This window comes from Malus sylvestris, chromosome 9 (genome assembly GCF_916048215.2).
Source record: "Malus sylvestris chromosome 9, drMalSylv7.2, whole genome shotgun sequence".
Lineage (NCBI taxonomy): Eukaryota > Viridiplantae > Streptophyta > Magnoliopsida > Rosales > Rosaceae > Malus > Malus sylvestris.
Genome location: NC_062268.1, coordinates 18,828,124 through 18,848,821, shown reverse-complemented (window position 1 = coordinate 18,848,821; position 20,698 = coordinate 18,828,124). Strand labels below are relative to the sequence as shown.

At 36.6% G+C, this 20,698-nt stretch overlaps 1 protein-coding gene across 1 annotated transcript; it reads left to right on the top strand.

Annotated features, from left to right (window-relative positions):
- The first annotated feature begins 561 nt into the window (after positions 1-561).
- LOC126581963 (ABC transporter G family member 35-like) lies at positions 562-10,899 on the top strand. Its single transcript, XM_050245908.1, has 22 exons — positions 562-786; positions 886-1,287; positions 2,392-2,601; positions 2,753-2,837; positions 3,278-3,437; positions 3,524-3,600; positions 3,714-3,767; positions 4,446-4,536; positions 5,172-5,473; positions 5,931-6,529; positions 6,858-7,018; positions 7,127-7,236; positions 7,341-7,494; positions 7,590-7,745; positions 7,826-8,001; positions 8,102-8,434; positions 8,522-8,896; positions 8,997-9,130; positions 9,226-9,453; positions 9,583-9,754; positions 9,910-10,164; positions 10,447-10,899. Exons 2-22 carry the CDS (start codon positions 899-901, stop codon positions 10,717-10,719), a joined length of 4,494 nt encoding a protein of 1,497 aa, XP_050101865.1. The 5' UTR covers positions 562-786; positions 886-898; the 3' UTR covers positions 10,720-10,899.
- The last annotated feature ends 9,799 nt before the right edge of the window (positions 10,900-20,698 follow it).

Genomic DNA, 20,698 nt, shown 5'->3' with positions numbered 1-20,698 from the left:
TTACAAGAAATATTTTATACTAATTTACACTTATTGTGCACAAATGATTACTATTTTCAGAGCCTAATAACACCACTTATAATATTTTTTAAGGAATTATATAATAATTTACAGTTAAAAATGACCATTTTATAGTGTTAATAACAATAGAAATAATACTCTTAAAAAAAACAATAGAAATAATATTGCGTCATTTTAATTTTTGTTTTTATTTTCTCAGGCATATAACGTTGGTTGTAGGGTGTCATAAAATAACCAAACCTCATTTGACTAGAGTTTGGATGAAGAGCATAGTGGAGCCCACATAATTCCTCAAGATAAATTGGAGAAAGTGGGTATGGCCGACGGCAATCACATTTGAATACTATTCAACGCAATCTATTATATCAATAGACATATAATATTCTGACTTTGGCATCTAAAAATATATTATTCTGACTTTAATGGTTGTTTGAAAAATTGAGAATTTTCTTCCCTTTGTGCACATATAAATACCCTCGAAACTTCTCAAGGAAATGAACCTCTCAGTTTTTACAAAGGTTAAGGATAGAGAGAGAGAGAGAGAGAGAGAGAGAGAGAGAGAGAGAGAGAGAGAGAGAGAGAGAGAAGATAGATGAGATTTTGATTTGGAGCGGGAACTTTGGAAATTTAGAGAAAAGCGATCATAAATTTCTCCACCCAACATATTTCCTCTATATTTCCACAAAGTATAGATTTTTGTTTTAAAAGAAAAGGATATAGATTTAACATCCATTACCCTTGTCATTCAACAAACTCAACAAATAAGTAAGTCCTTTTAGTTCTCCATACCTCGTTTGGCTGCCAAGAAAATTTCACAAAACATCGAAGCGTTGATACAATATTCTAAATTCAGTTTATTTTCAGGAGGTAAACCGAAATGGAGGGAACAGAGAAACCGAAAGGTTCAGAGCCACATCATCAAAAGCGCCATAGCCGCAGCGGAAGCATAAGCAGGAGCCTGAGCAGGGCAAGTTGGCGCATGGAAGAAGTATTTGCGACTGCCACGCACTCGAGAAGAAGCAGCCAAGCGGACGAAGACGAAGAAGCTCTGACATGGGCTGCCATTGAGAAACTGCCCACGTATGATCGGCTAAGAACAAGCATCATCAAGTCCCTTGGGGAAACTGAGCATCAAGGAGTACATAAGCAAGTAGACGTTCTACAGCTCGACATGGACGACCGTCAGAATTTCATTCAAAGGGTTTTCAAGGTTGCAGAGGAAGATAATGAGACGTTCCTGAAAAAGTTCAGAAGTAGACTTGATAAGTAAGTCCTTTGTTTTTTATCTTTCATGGTTTGGTTAAATTTCTTTTAAATAAGGAAAACAATATTCACAACCTCTATATTTCTTACGTTTATTTCTTACATTTAGATTGAATAAATCAAAGAACATTTACATAAATAAATTATTTTAGAAAATTAGAAGTATGAGTAAGGTGAAAAAGTATGTGAATTTTTATTTTTATTATTTATTTTTTTTGCAATAATCAAGAATAGAACGTGACTCTGACATTAGTAGATGTGGGTACTAATAATGTTTTAGATTCATTCATTGATTTCCTCCAATAGAATTAAGTTAAAAATGCAATAAATAATGCAAAGAGTAAATTTAGCACATATAACATTATTAATGCTAGAAATTTTTAAAGTAAATTTTTTAGATCTATGATGTAGTTGTTAATAATTAAATTATTATTTAACTATTGATTAATGTGCTTATTTTTTTTATGACACATTATTTAATTTGAAAATATGATCTACCTAGAATTTACTCTTACTTCAATCAAACTTGTTTTAATTAGTTACAAGGTTGCTTTCATACATAATTTATCATTTCTTTCATCCTGGCTAGTGGACAAATGAAACGTTAAGATGTAAAAGACGAAAATAAGCTTGAGTCGCTTTCTTGGTTAGCATAGTAGCAGGCCTGTGATGCAAGCAGGGTACTGGTTAATTATGTTGTGAGGTCTATATCCCAATAGTGTATGGTTTGGTAACTTTATTATTTGCTTTTTATTCGGTGATATATATTCCATCATGCACATCCGAAGAACCTTGTGGTTTGGTCTTTATTTTCGATGCGATTTATAAAATATGGTTTTTCTAACATACCCTTTGTTGAATCATTTTACCGTACTTTCTTTTAATATGGTATTGAAATGTCATTTAAGATTGTGTATCTTTCCTTAATTTCTTAAGTGACAAACGAATTAGGTCAATAGAACAACTTCCCGGCAGCTCATTTATTGTTAAGGGAATCTAATTGGTGAACATGGTAAAACATTGCATGAAAAGGAACATGTTAATTAATTAATCTAATTAAGCTCTAATTAATTAATTAAAATTTTCATGTGTTGTCATTGATTGCAGGGTTGGGATCAAACTTCCCACAGTGGAAGTAAGGTACGAGCATTTGACAATTGAAGCTGATTGCCATGTTGGAACAAGAGCTCTTCCCACCCTCCCAAATGTTGCTCGGAACATCGCAGAATCAGCTCTTGGCTTAATTGGGATTAAGTTGACTAAGCAAACAAAACTAACAATTCTCAAAGATGTCTCTGGCATTATTAAACCTTCAAGGTTACTAAGCATTAGATTTATGATTTATTTATGTTACCATTCTATGTGATCTGATAAGTTAATAGATATTTTTATTCGATAGATTAAAAAATATTTTTTCTGTTGATTAGTTCTAAGTTTTTTATGTAACCTTTTTGTTGTTTTTATGTAGGATGGCCCTTTTATTAGGTCCTCCATCCTCTGGGAAGACTTCCCTTTTACTGGCTTTAGCTGGGAAGTTGGATTCAAGCTTGAAGGTCAGTGACGTGTGGCTTTGACTTGATCAACAATTACTTGACCTAAGGGGTTTTAATTCCTATAAGAATGGGATGTCATAGATTACTTCTAGAAAAACTAGAAAAATAAAAAAATAAAATAACTTCAGCCTCCTTTTTTTGACAAAGCAGTAATTTACTTAGGTAGCCATTTACCTTGTCGTCCAAATATTTTGTTTGTAAAACTTATTTTGACTTTTCAACTAGAATAAAATCTTCCAAAAATATAAAGAATAAATTATATCGAATTCATCATTTACGAGATTTAAATTAAAATTTTTAACTTACAAACGAAGAGCAATAACATTGAAAATTTAAATATTTAAATGAAGAAAATGTTGCTTGTAGTATTTTAATCTTGATTTTCTTTTATAATTATAATTATTACTATAATACTTTTCTGGTTAAATTATGTGGAACAGGTTAAGGGAGAAATAACTTACAATGGTCACCGGCTGAATGAGTTTGTGCCACGGAAGACATCTGCATATATTAGCCAAAATGATCTTCATGTTGGAAATATGACGGTCAAAGAAACACTAGATTTTTCAGCAAGGTGCCAAGGGGTTGGGACACGATATGGTATTTTATTAATCCATCTCATCAAAATTGAGACCCTCCTATTCATATTCAATCCCCATTTTAATTATTCAATGGTTTCTATGTAGAACTTCTTACTGAGCTTGCTAGAAGAGAAAAGGCCGCTGGAATATATCCAGAGCCCGAAGTAGACCTTTTCATGAAGGTAATATTTTACATTTACGTATGTAATATATATATATATCACACACAAACCCCTCGTATATATTTAATTATATCTAAATTTCTGGGCTTTTTTCTTTTTCTTTTTCTTTTCAGGCTACTGCAATGGGAGGACTTGAGAGCAGTCTCATTACTGATTATACTCTCAAAGTAAGTAAATTTTGTTTAAAAAAAAGCTTTACCCTAAACTAAAATGGTCCATCTTATCTTAATCTGCAAATTAAGTATTAATCAGTTATGGTTCATGTAGTTGCGTACATATAAACTACTTATTAATAAAATTCTCTTTGTCAATTAAAAGAAGATGAAAAGACAATTTAGCCTTCATCTATATATCATCACAACACATCTCTCATTTTAAATTTTAAAATATAGAAATTTAAACTTCTCTCCAACTTCTCTTTCACATATTTTCCTAAAAACAATGAATATACATATAAGAGCTCGATCGAGAAGAAGGCAGACATTTATCTGTCAGTCAGTCCCATAAACAAGCATGTTTTAGTATTCTTATTTAGAAATGGTCTTATGGGGATTTTACCATAAGCCAGATCATAAAAAAGTAGACGTTACTTAACGTTACTTAATAGTCAAATTGATTTTTGTTCTTTTGTCAAATTATTCTTCCCAATCTACTTCGATGACTGCTGTTGTCTAAACACATTGCTGGATAGGGAATTAGGGAGGCCCATGCTTACACTTTGGTTGTTGACCAAGCATGCTTTTGGAAGCAATTTACTAAAACACCATTTAGAATTAATGTTTTTTATATTCTAAATTTTTTTAATGAAATAATGATGAAGTATGATTTTTTATTGAATGGTACAGATTTTGGGGCTTGATATATGTAAGGACACAATTGTTGGAGATGAGATGCAGAGAGGGATATCTGGTGGCCAGAAAAAACGAGTAACCACAGGTCAATTCCCACCTTTTTTTGTCTTTCTGATTTTGTTTAGAATTTGGAGCACATTTTGTTCACCACTCTCAAGTTGTGGTATTACTCATCACCTTATTTATTACCATTTGATGAGTTTAAACTTTGAGATTTGTCCACTACACATATCTCGAGATTTAAACTCATCTAAAGATGATAAATAAAACAAAGTATCATCACCACGTGAAGGTGGTGAGCAAATGTATTCTCAATAGGGTCGTGATCATATGGTCTCATGTTGTACACCAAAGATACTTGTGGGTGGTGTGACACTTTGAATTTTCTCTGCAAAGTGATCAATACCGTAAGAACTGGAATTTTAATGCACTTTGAAATGAAATGTCTTTACAGTTTCAACAGGATTTTTCAATACTGTTTGATAAGCAGTAACTAAATTTAGATGAATAATAGTATAACAAATACCTTTTAAATAATTTTATACGAGTCATTCTAAATCGTCAGCTAGTTGCTATATTCTTGTATTTTTTTCTTATAAAAAAAAAAAGCAAAAAATGCTGTACTCTATATAAGCGTCAAATGTGTAAATGTGAAATTGTATACATTGCCTTGTACATGTATAATGTGTTGAGAAAGTAAATTATTACTGTCAATTACAGGTGAGATGATTGTTGGACCTACTAAAACATTGTTCATGGATGAGATCTCAACGGGTCTTGATAGCTCCACGACGTTCCAAATCGTGAAGTGCCTACAACAAATTGTACACATCACTGAGGCTACGATCTTGATGTCTTTACTCCAACCTGCTCCCGAGACATTTGATCTTTTTGATGATATCATCCTTTTATCAGAAGGCCAGATCGTCTACCAGGGACCACGTGAGCACATATTAGAGTTCTTTGAGACATTTGGATTTCGATGCCCTGAGAGAAAGGGAACTGCCGATTTCTTGCAAGAGGTAAAATCACGATAAAGTCTCACATTAATTTAATAGGTGGTGACACATCTTATTAAAAATTACGAGCAAGTGACATATTGCTTAAGACTCTCTTCTGAGAAAATCTTCCCTACCACCAATTGCACACATTTACCTGTGTGTCTCTATTTATCTCTTATCAAGTGACTAGTCATGATATATAATTGTATATAACTAGTTTGACTGTACCTTAGGTTTTCTCCCAACTTCCAGCCATGAAGTTCTGAGGGCTTGTAGCGTTTAAGAGCATTTGTCACAGCACCTGAAGTTCTGAGTTCGACTTCCAGCCATGCCCTAGTATTGCTTATATAACAACTTATAGTCCAAGAAATTTTAATAAGCCCCCTTTTTTTGTGAACAATTGTAATAAGCCTTTGCTAATCCAATTGCATATTGTTATAAGCCTTTACATCCCATAACTCTTATCCAACCTTTTCAGGTTACCTCAAGAAAAGACCAGGAGCAGTATTGGGCAGACAGAAGGACTCCATACAGATATGTATCGGTCACAGAATTTGCAAACCGCTTCAAGCGTTTCCATGTGGGCACGAAGATAGCGGATGAGCTCTCAATCCCATTCGACAAGGCTCAAAGCCACAAAGCAGCTCTTGTATTCAAAACATATTCAATGCCCAAAATGCAGCTTCTCAAAGCATGTTTTGACAAAGAATGGCTGCTCATGCAGAGGAACTCATTTATTTACATTTTCAAGACTGTCCAAATTATAATAGGGGCAATCATAGCGGGGACAGTGTTTTTGAGGACCGAAATGGACACAAGAAATGAAAATGATGGATCACTCTATGTTGGTGCGCTTATATATTCCCTAATCATTAATATGTTTAATGGGTTTGCTGAGCTCTCATTGACCATTGCAAGACTTCCTGTGTTTTACAAGCATAGAGACCTTCTTTTCCACCCTGCTTGGACTTTCACTCTCCCATCTGTCCTGCTTGGGATTCCTATATCCATCATAGAATCCACTGTTTTTATAGGCATTACATACTACACCATTGGATTTGCACCTGAAGCTAGCAGGTACTACATTTGTCTCTGCTTAATTTCATTTCTATATATTTTGTTCGTAAATTAGTTTTCCATCATTGAATAACATAGTTTTTTAATCAACCAAATGATTTATTGAATTTTTATGTTGGTATTTTCTTCGTTAGGTAAACTATTTAATGTAGTTTTGAATAGATACGTAGGCACAAAATCTTATTACTTTGATTAGGTACAATATTATAAACACACGTGTAGGTAAGTTAATAAAATTGCAAATTACTCTTTGATTTGGTACAAAATCTTATTACTTTGAAAAGTTTCTTGTCCTTGAGATACTAAGCAACTGTCAAAATATTTGCAGGTTTTTCAAGCAACTATTGTTGATATTTCTGACGCAACAAATGGCATCTGGGCTATTTAGGCTTATTGCTGGAGTTAGCAGGACCATGATCATATCCAACACTGGCGGGACTCTTACTCTTCTAATTCTTTTCTTGCTTGGAGGTTTCATAATTCCAAGAGGTTAGTTTGAGTTGCAAATTTAGCTTTAAAAAAATAGTCAAAAACTAACAAAAAGGGACCAAATTAGTATTTCACTGAATATTCAACGAGTTGCTTCATTTGTGACAGGTCAAATTCCAAACTGGTGGACGTGGGCATACTGGGTTTCACCTTTGACATATGGCTTCAATGCTATCTCTGTAAATGAAATGTATGCTCCGAGGTGGATGAACAAACTGGTATGATAAACTTAAGCTCTTCCTTGCACATGTCATTCATGCGCTACATTTGTTTAACTTAACGAAAAGGCTAAGCTTCTGCATCGAACTTCCTTGTGCTGCAGGCTTTAGATAATGTTACCAGGGTGGGTGAGGCAGTGCTTAATAACTTTGATGTTTACCACAACAAAAACTGGTTTTGGATTGGTTCTGGCGCTCTTCTGGGGTTTATTGTTCTCTTCAACTCCCTTTATACGGTCTCCCTTATGTACCTAAGTGGTAAGAGTCAATATTCCTTTTTATGTCTACATGGAGCTTCTTTCGTTTGTACTTTCAAAGTTACAGTTTTTCATGGTTTTGTTTTATTAAATTAGCTCCTGGAAAGCCACAAGCCATCATATCTGAAGAGGCGGCAAATGAAATGGAGCTAGACCAAGAAGAATCAAAGGAAGAGCCAAGACTGAGAAGACCCCCATCCAAGAATGTTTCTTTGCCTCGATCATTATCTTCTACTGATGGAAACAATACAAGTAAGAAACAGAAAAATATCGTCAAGTGTAATGTGAGCATATGTTATCCGAGTTTCTTATTGGATTAAACTTTTCTGTAGGAGAAATGGAAGTCCGACGAATGAGCAGTCGATCCAGCTCTAGTGGACTAGATAGAAATGCTGATTCGTCTCTCGAAGTCTCTGGTGGCGTTGCCCCCAAGAGAGGAATGGTTTTACCTTTCACACCTCTTGCAATGTCCTTCGACAGTGTTAATTATTTCGTGGACATGCCCGCTGTAATATTTCTTTTTCTGTATTTCACTCCTTGTTTATCTGAAACATTATCTTGTAGTCCAACTTCACTACGTAATTAGCTAACTTAGTTCACTATAACAGGAAATGAAGGAAGAAGGAGTAGCAGAGGACAGGCTGCAACTACTTCGTGAAGTAACTGGTGCATTTAGGCCTGGGGTCTTGACTGCCCTAATGGGGGTAAGTGGAGCTGGGAAGACAACTTTGATGGATGTCTTAGCAGGAAGAAAGACCGGAGGTTACATTGAAGGTGACATTAGAATTTCTGGGTACCCTAAGAAGCAAGAAACCTTTGCAAGAATTTCTGGTTACTGTGAACAAACTGATATCCACTCACCCCAAGTCACTATCAAAGAATCGTTGGTTTACTCAGCTTTCCTTAGACTCCCTAAAGAAGTCAGCAACGAGGAAAAGATGGTAAAACCATGACTTGCACTGCTTCTCTGAACAAAGCATAGTGCAATTATTTAAATGCTGAACTGTATATACTATATATGTTTGCAGATTTTTGTAGATCAAGTGATGGAACTGGTTGAGCTGGACAATCTTAAAGATGCTTTAGTAGGGCTTCCCGGAGTTTCAGGGCTGTCAACAGAACAAAGAAAGAGGTTAACGATTGCAGTTGAGCTTGTTGCCAATCCCTCAATCATTTTCATGGATGAACCAACATCAGGTCTTGATGCAAGGGCAGCTGCCATCGTTATGAGGACTGTTAGAAATACGGTGGACACTGGGAGAACAGTTGTTTGCACAATTCATCAGCCTAGCATAGATATCTTTGAGGCATTCGATGAGCTACTACTGATGAAGAGAGGAGGACAAGTTATCTACTTAGGACCACTGGGCCGCAATTCTCACAAGATTGTTGAATATTTTGAGGTATTTTATCTGCGTGCAACTTTTTTCGTATCTTAATTTTGCACAGAGAAATAATCAAAGGCATTGTCATCCAAGTGTAAACTTACCAACTTAATTCCAGGCGGTTCCTGGCGTGCCAAAAATCAAGGAGAAGTACAATCCAGCTACATGGATGCTTGAGGCGAGCTCAACATCAATTGAGGTCCGGCTTGGAATGGACTTTGCTCAATTCTACAAATCATCTGCCTTGCATCAGTAAGTAGAAAAAAAATTGAAAATAATACTATTTAGGTTTGGAATTGGCAGGTTTTTGGAAAATATAAAACTTATATTCCAATATTTATGACCAGGAGAAACAAAGCTTTAGTAAATGAGTTGAGCACACCACCAGCAGGAGCAAACGACCTCTATTTTCCCACTCAGTTTTCTCAGCCGTCATGGAAGCAATTCCAGTCTTGCCTCTGGAAGCAGTGGTGGACTTATTGGAGAAGTCCTGATTATAACCTTGTCAGATTCTTTTTTACCTTGGCAGCAGCCCTTCTCGTTGGATCTATTTTCTGGGATATTGGCTCAAAAATGTGTGTGCTTATCTCAAAGCTTAACTATTTCAAACTTCAACTAGTACTCATTATTTTGACAATAAAAGTTTTCGTTCAGGAGTTTCCATACACCAATTTCTTGCTAATTATATATTTCTCCTTATGCAGCGAAAGCAGTTCTGATATGAACATGGTTATCGGGGCTATGTACGCTGCTGTCTTTTTCGTCGGATTTGATAACTGCACAACGGTGCAACCCATTGTCGCCATTGAAAGAACAGTTTTCTATCGAGAAAGAGCTGCTGGGATGTACTCTGCATTACCTTATGCACTGGCACAGGTGAAGGGAGAATAAATACTTACGTTAACTCATATTTTACACATATATAGTATTGATCCTAGTTTCATATATAACACTATTATAAATCGATATTTGTTGCTATAGAAATAATTGTCATCTGACTGACTCAAATAAACCATTTGTATGACATGCAGGTCATTATTGAAATACCATATGTGTTTATCCAGACCACGTATTATACACTGATAGTGTATGCTATGGTGAGCTTCCAATGGGAAGCAGGAAAATTCTTCTGGTTCTTCTTTATCAACTTCTTCTCCTTCCTTTACTTCACATACTACGGCATGATGACCGTTTCCATCACACCGAACCACCAAGTAGCAGCCATATTCGCCGCAGCTTTCTATTCAGTCTTCAATCTCTTCTCCGGTTTCTTCATTCCAAGACCAGTAAGTACTAGTATTCTTCTTCCCACAAGCATATACTTCAATTTAAATTGGATTATAATGATACTGTGATTTATTGGTCTAAATTGATCAACAAAATCACAGCAATCATTTTCCAACTGATTAAAATCCAATGGTTAAGTGTTCTGAATCGAGTTTGCATCTCAACTATCGGATTTTGATTTAACAGTTGGTGATTCGATTTTTGTCCCCAGCGGTGATGAAGTGACTAAAACTCGTTATAAAAGTATGTTAACACGAATTCTTTATCTTTTGAATTTTCAGAAAATACCCGGTTGGTGGATTTGGTACTACTGGATATGTCCCGTGGCATGGACGGTGTATGGATTGATTGTAACACAGTATGGTGACATTGAGGAGACCATTAAAGCACCTGGGTATACACCTGACCCAACTGTGAAATGGTACCTAAAAGACCGTTACGGATTTGAATCAGATTTCAAGGGACCAGTGGCTGGAGTTCTAGTTGGATTCGGAGTCTTCTTCGCCTTCATGTTTGCCTTTTGCATTAGGAAACTCAACTTCCAAGTTAGATAGAGGAATTCTTTGTATACCTTATATTTGTTATTATATGTATGTGTGCGTGTGTGTGCTATAGAAAGTGAGATACGTAAATATATGTAATAATGTAACAAGAAGAATAAAGGAGGCCTTTCCTTAAACATGAATTGCTCCCTTGAGAAAGTAATTGTGATCGCTAGGGTTATTTTTGTTGCAGATGATGAGTTTAGTTGACGTCTCTTACAGATTGTATCTGAAAGGAAAATCATGCATATTTCCATGAAAGGTGAGTTAGTTAACATGGAAAAAGCTATTACAAGGACAAAACTAATAAAGAGGAAAGATCAATTGCACACAAGTGACATTGGAATCGAATTACGCTGCTAGAATATATGTTTATACTGGTAACTTGGTAAGTCAGAATTGGGAATTAACCCTGGATTTTCATGTTCTCGCTCTCTCACAGAGTAGCTTTCATGTTCTTCTTACTCTGTGGCTTGTTATGACAAAATCTAACCCTTACTCAACCTGCAAGTATCACAGTAACAATGGAGGAAGAGGAAGGAAGGAGAGAAGAAAGAGCTGAGCTCCACTTGTTTTTGTAATAATATATATAATTCAAAATGACCATTGGCCAAAATCACACCCAAAGTGTGCATATACAGCCTATACATCACTTGCCAGTTGGAAGCCAAAACCACTTAACTAATTACCCCCCAATTAACTAATTAGTCACTGATTGTGATTGAGCTAATCACAGATCATAACATTACCCCTCCCTCAAGCAAAACCTTGTTCACTAGGTTTTAGAATGTGATATCAGGAAATGGAGAAACAAAAACATCATAATGTTCCCAGGTTGCTCCTTCTTTAGTATGGCCTACCCACTGTAGTAGCACTTGGACCCCTGTAGTATTCCCTCTCTCGTACATTCTTCTACTCAACACTGCAAAGGGGGCTTCCATCACCATGCCATCATCACTTACTTCTGGAAGAGTTGTTGCAGTAGTCACTTGTGTTCCCAAATGCTTTTTAAACAGCTCACATGGAAGACATGATGTATTTTTGTATTAGTTGGCAACTTGAGTTTGTAGGCTACCTCACTAATCCTTTGTTTTTTACTTTGGAGTTATTGGCGATAATAATTCAATTTATGCATATGGGTGTGTGAAAAATCATGGAATGTAAACCTTTTGTTTATGCATATTGATGAATGGTGATACTAACTCAATTGATTTGGTACACTGCTTTTGTTTGCTTTTTGTTTTATTTAATTTTGTTTTGTTTTTTTTTTGTCTGATAACTAAGTGTACAATGTAAACCTTATGCGATCACTTACCTTTGTTGGATTCATGCTAATTGGTGTAGGTGTTCCTAAATGGGATACTATTGAATTTATACATTTCCTTTGTAGACCTCTTTCGGTGACAACGAGTTGATGAGATTTTGTGATTGATCGTGCTAAAGCATTAGTGTTCGAAAGTATTTAGTTTTGGAATATTTTGGAGCTTTGAATCATCTAGTATTCAAGATAATGAGTACTTTTTGTTTTAGAAGCTTTACTTTCTAATCATATGGATTATAATTAAAGACTTGCTTGGGTGTAGCAGAAAAATATCATTCGTAAACTATTATTTCAATTATTGGAATTGTATGAGGACTTAAATGATTTAAATAGGGAAATACATGCTAAAATGTACCTTTAACAGTGTTTAATTGTCAGAAAACAAAAAAAAATTCTTTTGTAATTTTCAAGTTGTTAAAAAAAAACATGTAAACGGATGAAAAATGGGTAAATGGGTAAAAAAATGATAAACAGATTCAAAAACGGGTAGATGGTTATGGTTAAATGGGTAAATGGTTATGGTTAAATAGGTACTCGGTTATGGGTATTGTTAACCATTTATAAACGATTATGGGTATGAGTATAACCATTTATGCAATTACCTAACGGTAAACGGTTATGTGGGTTTGAACATAAATGATTATGCGTAAATAACCGCGGTTACTAGCTTGCTATAACTGTTGCCTATCCCTACATGGAAGACATGATTTTTGTATTGGCTGGCAACTTGAGTTTGTAGGCTACCTCACCAATCCTCTGTAAAACCTCATGGCCCACAAAATCTTGGATGTAACTTGTGATGGGAATGTGAGTTTAGTGATTGTAGCTAGTAAGGTACCAACTTCAAATACACCAAATCCCTCATAGCAAACTCCCTTCCAATTTTGTGCTTGTCTTCCTGAACCTTCATTCTGTTTTGTGCCAAAACCAAGTTGGATTTAATAATGGACAACATTTTATCCCTATCCAGCAAGCTTTGCTCAACCACATCCATTTTAGTTGATCTCTATTTATAAGAAGCATTATAGGAAGGTGAGTAATTATAAACTAGTTCAAAGGGAGTGGACTTAGTTATGGGGTGTTTTAGTTCCCTTAACCCAGGCTAACCATTGGGCCCATATTTGAGGTTGTGCTCCAACAAAACATCTAAGATAAGTCTTTAGATTCCTACTCATCACCTCAGTTTCGCCATCAGATTAAGGCTGATACCCATAAAAGTAAAACCTTGTAACTTGGGAAAATTCTCTCCAACAGTTGTTGAGGGAAATGGGGTCCCTGTCATTCACCACACACCCTTCCCGACATAACCTTTTATGAGCGCATTGAACTGTTAGCGCTCAATAGGGCAATCGTTGGGTTTTGTAAAAATCTTTTAGAGAGGGTGGAGGAGGTGGCGCACTATAGTCCGGGAAACCACGTTTTCTTTAAGTTTGATACGAAAGGACAGAAGGAAATATGGTACTCTGTTGTGTGGGACAACGAGACTTAATTTAGTCATCTACTTCCACAATGCCAAGCCCCTTATCTCTACTCAAGTTGTAATTAGTCCAAGGAATGCCCAAAGACTCCTATGCCTATCTTGGTTGCACCATATTTCCAACAAGTCTTTTTGTTATAGTAAGAAGCGGTACTAAAAGTGAATATCCCATGTAATTTGAACACATGCCCCAGAAAAAGCTAAGCTATAATGCAGCCGTGCATGGATAAGACAATGCAATGAAGTATGCATACTTTGTTAACCTGTCCACCACTACTAAAATCACAGACTTCCCTTTGTAGCTTGACAAGCCAAGAATAAAATCCATACTAACTTCTGTTTGCATTCAGGGGAATGGAAAGAGGTTGCAGCAAGCCTACGGTGCTATGGTTTCATGTTTATGTAATTGGTAAACTTGACAGTCAACCACAAATTGCTTGACTTTTGTATTCATCCCAGGCCAATAAAAACACTTTTGATTCTTTAGTATGCCTTCAAAATTCCTTGATGACCAATTGTGCAAGTTGAGTGGTGCTTTTCCATGATTTTTGCTCATGAATGGGATGTAGGGCTTATCATAATCCTAGCTTTATCCTTGAGAAATCCATTGTCGACTTGAAACTTGGATAAACTGGAGCTAAGCATTGCTATATTAGAAAAGGCTGCCCTTTGTACTTCCTTATTCTTTTGAATAATCCACTCATCTTAATCCACTTCCCTTCTTAATTCATGTAGGCCACCTAAAGTATGGATAAGTGACTACCATACACTTAGTCATCCCACTGGTACTTTTCCTCCCTTCATGAAGGATATGAAAACCATACTCCCATGAAAGGGCATCAATAACTATGTTATCTTTCCCATGCTTATATTGTATTTCATAATTGTTAGAACCAAATTTGCGCGCCTTTGTGATATGTGGTTGAGCACAAATCCAAGTAAAACTGAGCAACCTACAAAATAGTAAAACAACTGTAAACAAACCTTATGCCGGGATGAGGGAGGGTGTGTCAGCCAAAGACTCTTTGACAGTCAAGCGAATGATTTGAGACTCAAGCAGTGAGCAAGAGAATTCAAGTGTATAGATTGCACGACCATAGATGAACCCTAGATGGGTGTATTTACACTTGGGAGAGAGACCATTTTAGGATAAAATCCTCATTCTAGCTAGTAGAATCCTAGAGGATATCTAGTAAGTAAATATTGTATCCTCTTAGGAATTGTGATTATTTGCGGCGCATGCCTATCCCTAGATTGTAGGGACTCCAAGATTTATAGGATTTGATTGTGTCCATATCTAGATCAGATCGCCTGTCTTGCAGAGCAAGCATAGTCATCCAGTGGAGTCGCTAGGACTCTGTTTAATGCCCCAAAGTAGAATGATAGTGGCACCCTACTCTATCTGATATAGCTCGACCCGGAACTGGTGAGCCCATGACTGGACTTCTTAAGTAATTGTATTCGGATCAGCCTTACTCCGGCCATGAAAATCATGGTTTCGCAATTGCCTTTAACTATAATTCTGGGAGGCAACTTGTTCCCCTTGAGAAAGGATTGTTACCAAAGACCATGTCTTTCGGAGTAAGCTGGAATACATATCATTTAGTCTTCAAATTCTTTGCACATAGGTCCGGCTCGTCATTAAAGTGGGGTAGTCGAGTCATTTTGATTTTCATCGCATAAATCTTAGAATCACGAAAAAAGATCAATTGACATGATGATGAATGCATCTACTTTACGCGGTCGCTTTTCCATGCATTTTATTAATTAACTTCAATCATCGTATGGATTGATCTTGAGATGCGGTACTCTTCACTTTCAACAGTGGGATCTTCTGGTGACCTGCCTCTAAATAGTTTTACCAAATCGCAGTTTTCCTTCAACCCTTCCTCATAATCTGCCATAACGCATGTGCTTTTCTTGGTTAACTTTAGTTCTTTTATGAGCCTCTCGCTGAGAAAAAATTTAATCCCAGAAAATTGTACTGCCTGCCGAAAATCCTTAAATATCTCTAAAAATATCTCATTTCTTCGTGCAACTCGCTCTATATCCCTTTGTAAGACTTCCATATGGGCCTTATGGAAGAGTTGGATATGCATGGAGCATGGAGACCCACTAAAAGGCCTTTCCATCTCCATTTTCTTCCTCATCTGATGCTTGTTGACGGTGATGGCGATGGCCCTTCATTTAAACATTCGCCCCGTGTGGCACTTATGTGGCTTGAGTGTCTAGAATTGCATTGGAATGCCCCATCATCCATTCTCTTCTCACCTGGCACCTTGTGCAGAACATGTACTAGTGCCGGCTCCTTTAAGATGATCGGGTGCTCTTGTGAATTATTCGCCTCCAGGTTTCTCCATTTCCTCCACGTACGGATGATGACAATGGCGAATCTTCCACAAGATACTCATCTTCAATGTAGTATCATGTGCGGTATGCAGCAAGGTAGGCATAGCAGATCGCTGATCCGGCGACTGAACCTGATGATGTTAATTAAGAATCTCATGTAGTCATTTTCAAATATTTCATCGCTAGGGGCTTGCCTTTCCTAAACTATTGTACTAAATTGATCTCCTTTGAGACTTTAATGATATATATGTTCTTGTGTAAAGATTTTCCCATCTTGTACATCTTTTTCACGTGAAATTCCCAATTTGATAAATGTTTCTAAAGTGTACAAACTTTAAAGAATATAATAAACAATGGAGTAGAATACGAGTATGTTTTTGGGCCCAGGACAAAGTTTTTAGTGAAAAACCCCCTCAGTAATATTGATATGGAGAAACATTACCTCCCAAACATAGCATCCATAAAGGATTCTCATCGTGATACCTAGAGTACCACTTTACTCTGGTACTAAGAGTGCAAGCATTTACAGCCATATGGAATCCTTCGTTTTGAGCTCATTTGTGCAATTATCTGACTTGAAATTGCTGCATTGTTCTCGAAGTATCTTGCAGGGAATAAGTTAGCAAAAATGCTTAATATTTTGTCCCGTTTCTGAATTAACATCCTCAATATTTGCAATGTAGTCTAGGAGTAATTTTCCCAGACTGGATTGCATGTCTGTTCCCACTGAATCTTAAACGAAAGTCTTTGGGAGCATGATCATCAGCATGGGGATCGGAAATACTTTTTGAATCCTTTTGTTGGACCTTAGGCGATAGACCTGAGCGTTTCCGATAGGATTACCTTGGTTGGTTGGGCCAAATCATTTCCACATATCGGAGCTCCATTGGAATAAAGTCCTCTCAGGGAATGCCTTGTCTGGATGCCCCCTTCAAACCTACTAACACTTTTTGTTGCAGAGATTACTTGACTTATTAAGTTTATTCGGGATAAAAGTAGTTATACTTGGGGTCAGATTTTAGAGCCACCCTCGAATGAGTTCCAGATTTCCCTGTCGATTTCCTCGAATGGCATAGAGCTCAGCTTTGAATTTTATAACCTATAACCTTGCTGGTTGCAAAAACTTTTCGGAGACCAGATGGTGCATCTTCCAAATTGCTAACCATTCCAGATGGATTGGGTTGAACGAGGCTCCACTGATAGTATAACGTTGAATGTTTTTAGACTTGCATTGCTGTGAAATTTTCAAAGTTTAAGCCCTATTTTGAACGAGTAGGGTACTTCCTGCATCATCCAAAAATAAAGAAAGAACATATATTTAAGACGAATAGATGCTCTTTATTCATGATCCACGTAGAGTTGATTGACAAGAGGATGTGATTGAATCTGAGAAGGATTGCCTACATATCTCCGGGATGGAGAATCAAATCACTTATGTAGTTCTAAGGAAAAAAAATGATGAGATGTAAAAAATTACATCAAGGGTCACTTTTGACGATAAGCCTATGGTGGGGCGTTTGGAGATGAGTTCTCCATGGACTTGTCTTTGCGCAGTTGGCGGTGTTGCGATTGGGTCCAGAGAGGACTGCCTACATATCCCAGGAAGGACCAAATTGCCTGTAGTTCATGTGAGATTCACTTTGTTTTAGGTCACCTGAAGCGGTATGCAAGGGTTTCGATTTTCTTCAACAAAAGCTCCATTCTGGCACAAGTCCTCCATTTTCTGAATTCTTCACTGCTCGGTGTCATTATGGGGTAACGAGGCGATATTCCATCTTTAAAAGGGACATTTTCCATGACGTGTAACCACTCCCGGCCAAGGATAGCGTTGTATGGGAATGGGCTATGCGATGTAAATTTAAACTAACCTAAAGGATATATTAATTTAAACCGAATTAAACTCGCAAGAACACGAATCAATTGTATAATATATGCAACTACGAGGTCAATCCCATAGGGATTGCTTTAACACCAATTTAATTGATTAATCACACTAGACTTTATTAAACAAACAAATGATAGATTGAATTGAATAATTGAGTAATTGATTAATTGATTAATACCAAAATTGACCAGTAAAAGAAAAGACAATTAATTAAAATAAACACATGACAGAAGAAGAAATTGAAAAACAATGGAAGTCTAAGGTTATGAATCCACCAACAACAATCCTATTTATCTTTCTTAGAGCCAACTGCTATCCAATTACTATGCCAATGTTAAAGATTGTTCTTTCTAAGGTATGAATTAATCCATGGTCAAGTGTCAACTCTTGTATCTCTACATGATAATTATATCTTATTGGTTAGGCATACAATTAAACACATAAAAGCCCATTAAGCATAGAAGAATCATGTCAACCAAGTAGGACTAGCTTGATATTGGTCATCCTCACTAGTTTGTCTACTCTTCTTAATCTTAGTTCCAATAAACCTAATTGATTGGTCATCCTCATAGATTTATCTAACTATCTAGATGCAAAATTCCTAAGGGTGATTAGTCATTAGAAATCAGAACCTAGAATGAAATACCCACAAATATTAAGAATATAACACGGCATATAATTGGATAATAATTAACAAAGTACTTTGCAAATATTCATGTCATGGCTTCATTGTAAACCTTAGAAATAACTTAGTTACACATAGAAATTAAAAATAAAAGAAAGATAGAACCCGGAGTCCATGGCAAAACACGTCCCTAAGCTCTTCTTCACAAATTGCGGAGATGGTGAATGGTAGTATGGTGTGGGGTAATGTCGGGATTGCGGGGGTATGTAGGGATAGCTTGAGACACCTTATTTATACTAGAACAACCCTAAAAGGTCTGGGAGAAACTCTCCTAAATAAAACAAACTCCTAAACAATTAATGACACAAACTAGGAAAGAATCCTTCTTAGCTTGGGAAACACGTCATCTGTCTTGCACACCAAATTTGGGGTCAATTTATCTTCTAGAAAATTCTGTACAAATATGGGAAACGTAGCTTTATCTCTTATCTTTCCAAGCATATATCGTAGGCCACTAGGAAAAATCAACGAAGCCTTCAAATCTTCATTCTCCCACAGCTACGCAATTCTAACAGGAAAACAACTTTTGTGGGATTCATTTGTAAAACTCGAATGAATGGCTTCATGGAAAATTATGAAATTCAGAACAAGCTTCCGCCTCTTAGCTTCCTTCTCCAATTTGCCTTGCATAAAAACTTCTCCGGAAAGTCGAATTATCACAAAAAAAAGTTTTAAGTGTGCAAATTGGCTGAAATTCAGAAAAGGAAAGTAATAAGGTTCTTTTATAATCAATTCCTTAACAAAACTTAGGGATAATTAACATGAAAATATGATAAATAATGTTGCTAGTACTATCCATACATGGAAAGTCATCATATGTTCAGATGGTTTTGCTCGAACCATTAGATGTATTGTCCCACGGTGTTGAGCGGAGTCCCTTTAAGAGTTTAGGCAGTGAGCCTCATTTAGTTAACTTCGTCCAAGATTCCCATCTTTATAGATGCCCATTTAAATAAGATGTTGACTTATGACACATTATCGATTAAAACTCTGCCGACCATGGCGTCTTTGATTTGTAGCCTGATGAAGAGGATGTCGTTGGAAGATGGGTAAACAGGCCTAATTAAGGGATCTTTCATCTAAGGTTTTCCCCGAGTCATCTTCCTTCTCTTTTGAGCTTTCTTGGAATATTCTTGCTTTATTTTTATGCAATTAATGCTTGGGAATGACTTCTTACCTCGGTGTTAGGGAGGTAACCAGGAAAGACCCCTGGATCAATATTTCTGCACGTGGAGCAAAACTTTCAAATCGGGAAACGACATCCTTTACAGTCTTCATTCTCTTGTTCAGCCAAGTGAGTTTCATCATTTCTCTGACTTGTATGATCCGCTTGAGGTATTTCACAGACATGTGTATCTTTAGGACATCGTCCCATGAGTAAAAAATGCTTCTTCTTTATTCGGGGTTGTGATTCATCCAAACAACGATTTTCTAACGTGAGCTCTATAGAGCAGAGTGGTCTGGTTGAGAAGAATATATGACCCCTCTCAATGAAAGCACCAATTGTTGGAACCAAATTCAAGTAAACCTAAGCAACCTGCAAAACAGTAAAACAACTGTAAGCAAACCTTAGGCCGCATGGGGGAGGGAGGGGGTAGGTGTGCTGGCCGAAGGTTCTTCGACCATCAAGTTAGCGAATGATTTGAGACTCAAGTAGTAGGCAAGAAAATTCAAGTGTATAAATTGTGTTGCTATATTTTAACCCTAAATGAGTGTATTTATACCATGGGAAAGAGATCTTTTTTTGGATAAAATCCTCGTTCTAAGCCAGAAAAAATCCTAGAGAATATCTAGTAAGTAGATATTGCATCCTCTTGGGAGTTGTGATTACTTGTGGCGCAAGCCTATCCCTCGATTGGAAGGACTCCAAAACTTATAGATATGAAGGTGTCCATATCCAGATTTGATCGCATGTCTTGCGGAATAAGCATGGTCATCCAGCATAGTCACTAAGACTCTGCCTAATGCCCCAGAGTAGAGTGATTGTGGCATCCTGCTCCGTTTGATACATAATGCTCATAATTTCCCTCTAGACCTAGCTGATGTTGAAGTCTTAGTCTTTTCTTGAAGTATTAGTCCAAAAAGCTTATCCAACAAGCCTCTAATTTCTCAGATTGCATATAATACAAAAGCATGCCTAAATTAGAGTTGTAAAACTCTTTATCAAGCTGTTGGAACCAATAAAGTGTTTCATTCTCTAGGTAAAATGAGGCAATGACAACCTTCTAGTGCTCAGGGATAGTGTAATAGGATAAATATTGCTCTGCTTTATAG

Bases quoted from the DNA above. Each gene is read 5' to 3' on its own strand.
- LOC126581963 (XM_050245908.1), top strand. From the start codon at position 899: ATGGAGGGAACAGAGAAACCGAAAGGTTCAGAGCCACATCATCAAAAG. The intron at 1,288-2,391 runs GTAAGTCCTTTG...CATTGATTGCAG, and splicing joins TTCAGAAGTAGACTTGATAA to GGTTGGGATCAAACTTCCCA. The intron at 3,601-3,713 runs GTAATATTTTAC...TTTTCTTTTCAG, and splicing joins AAGTAGACCTTTTCATGAAG to GCTACTGCAATGGGAGGACT.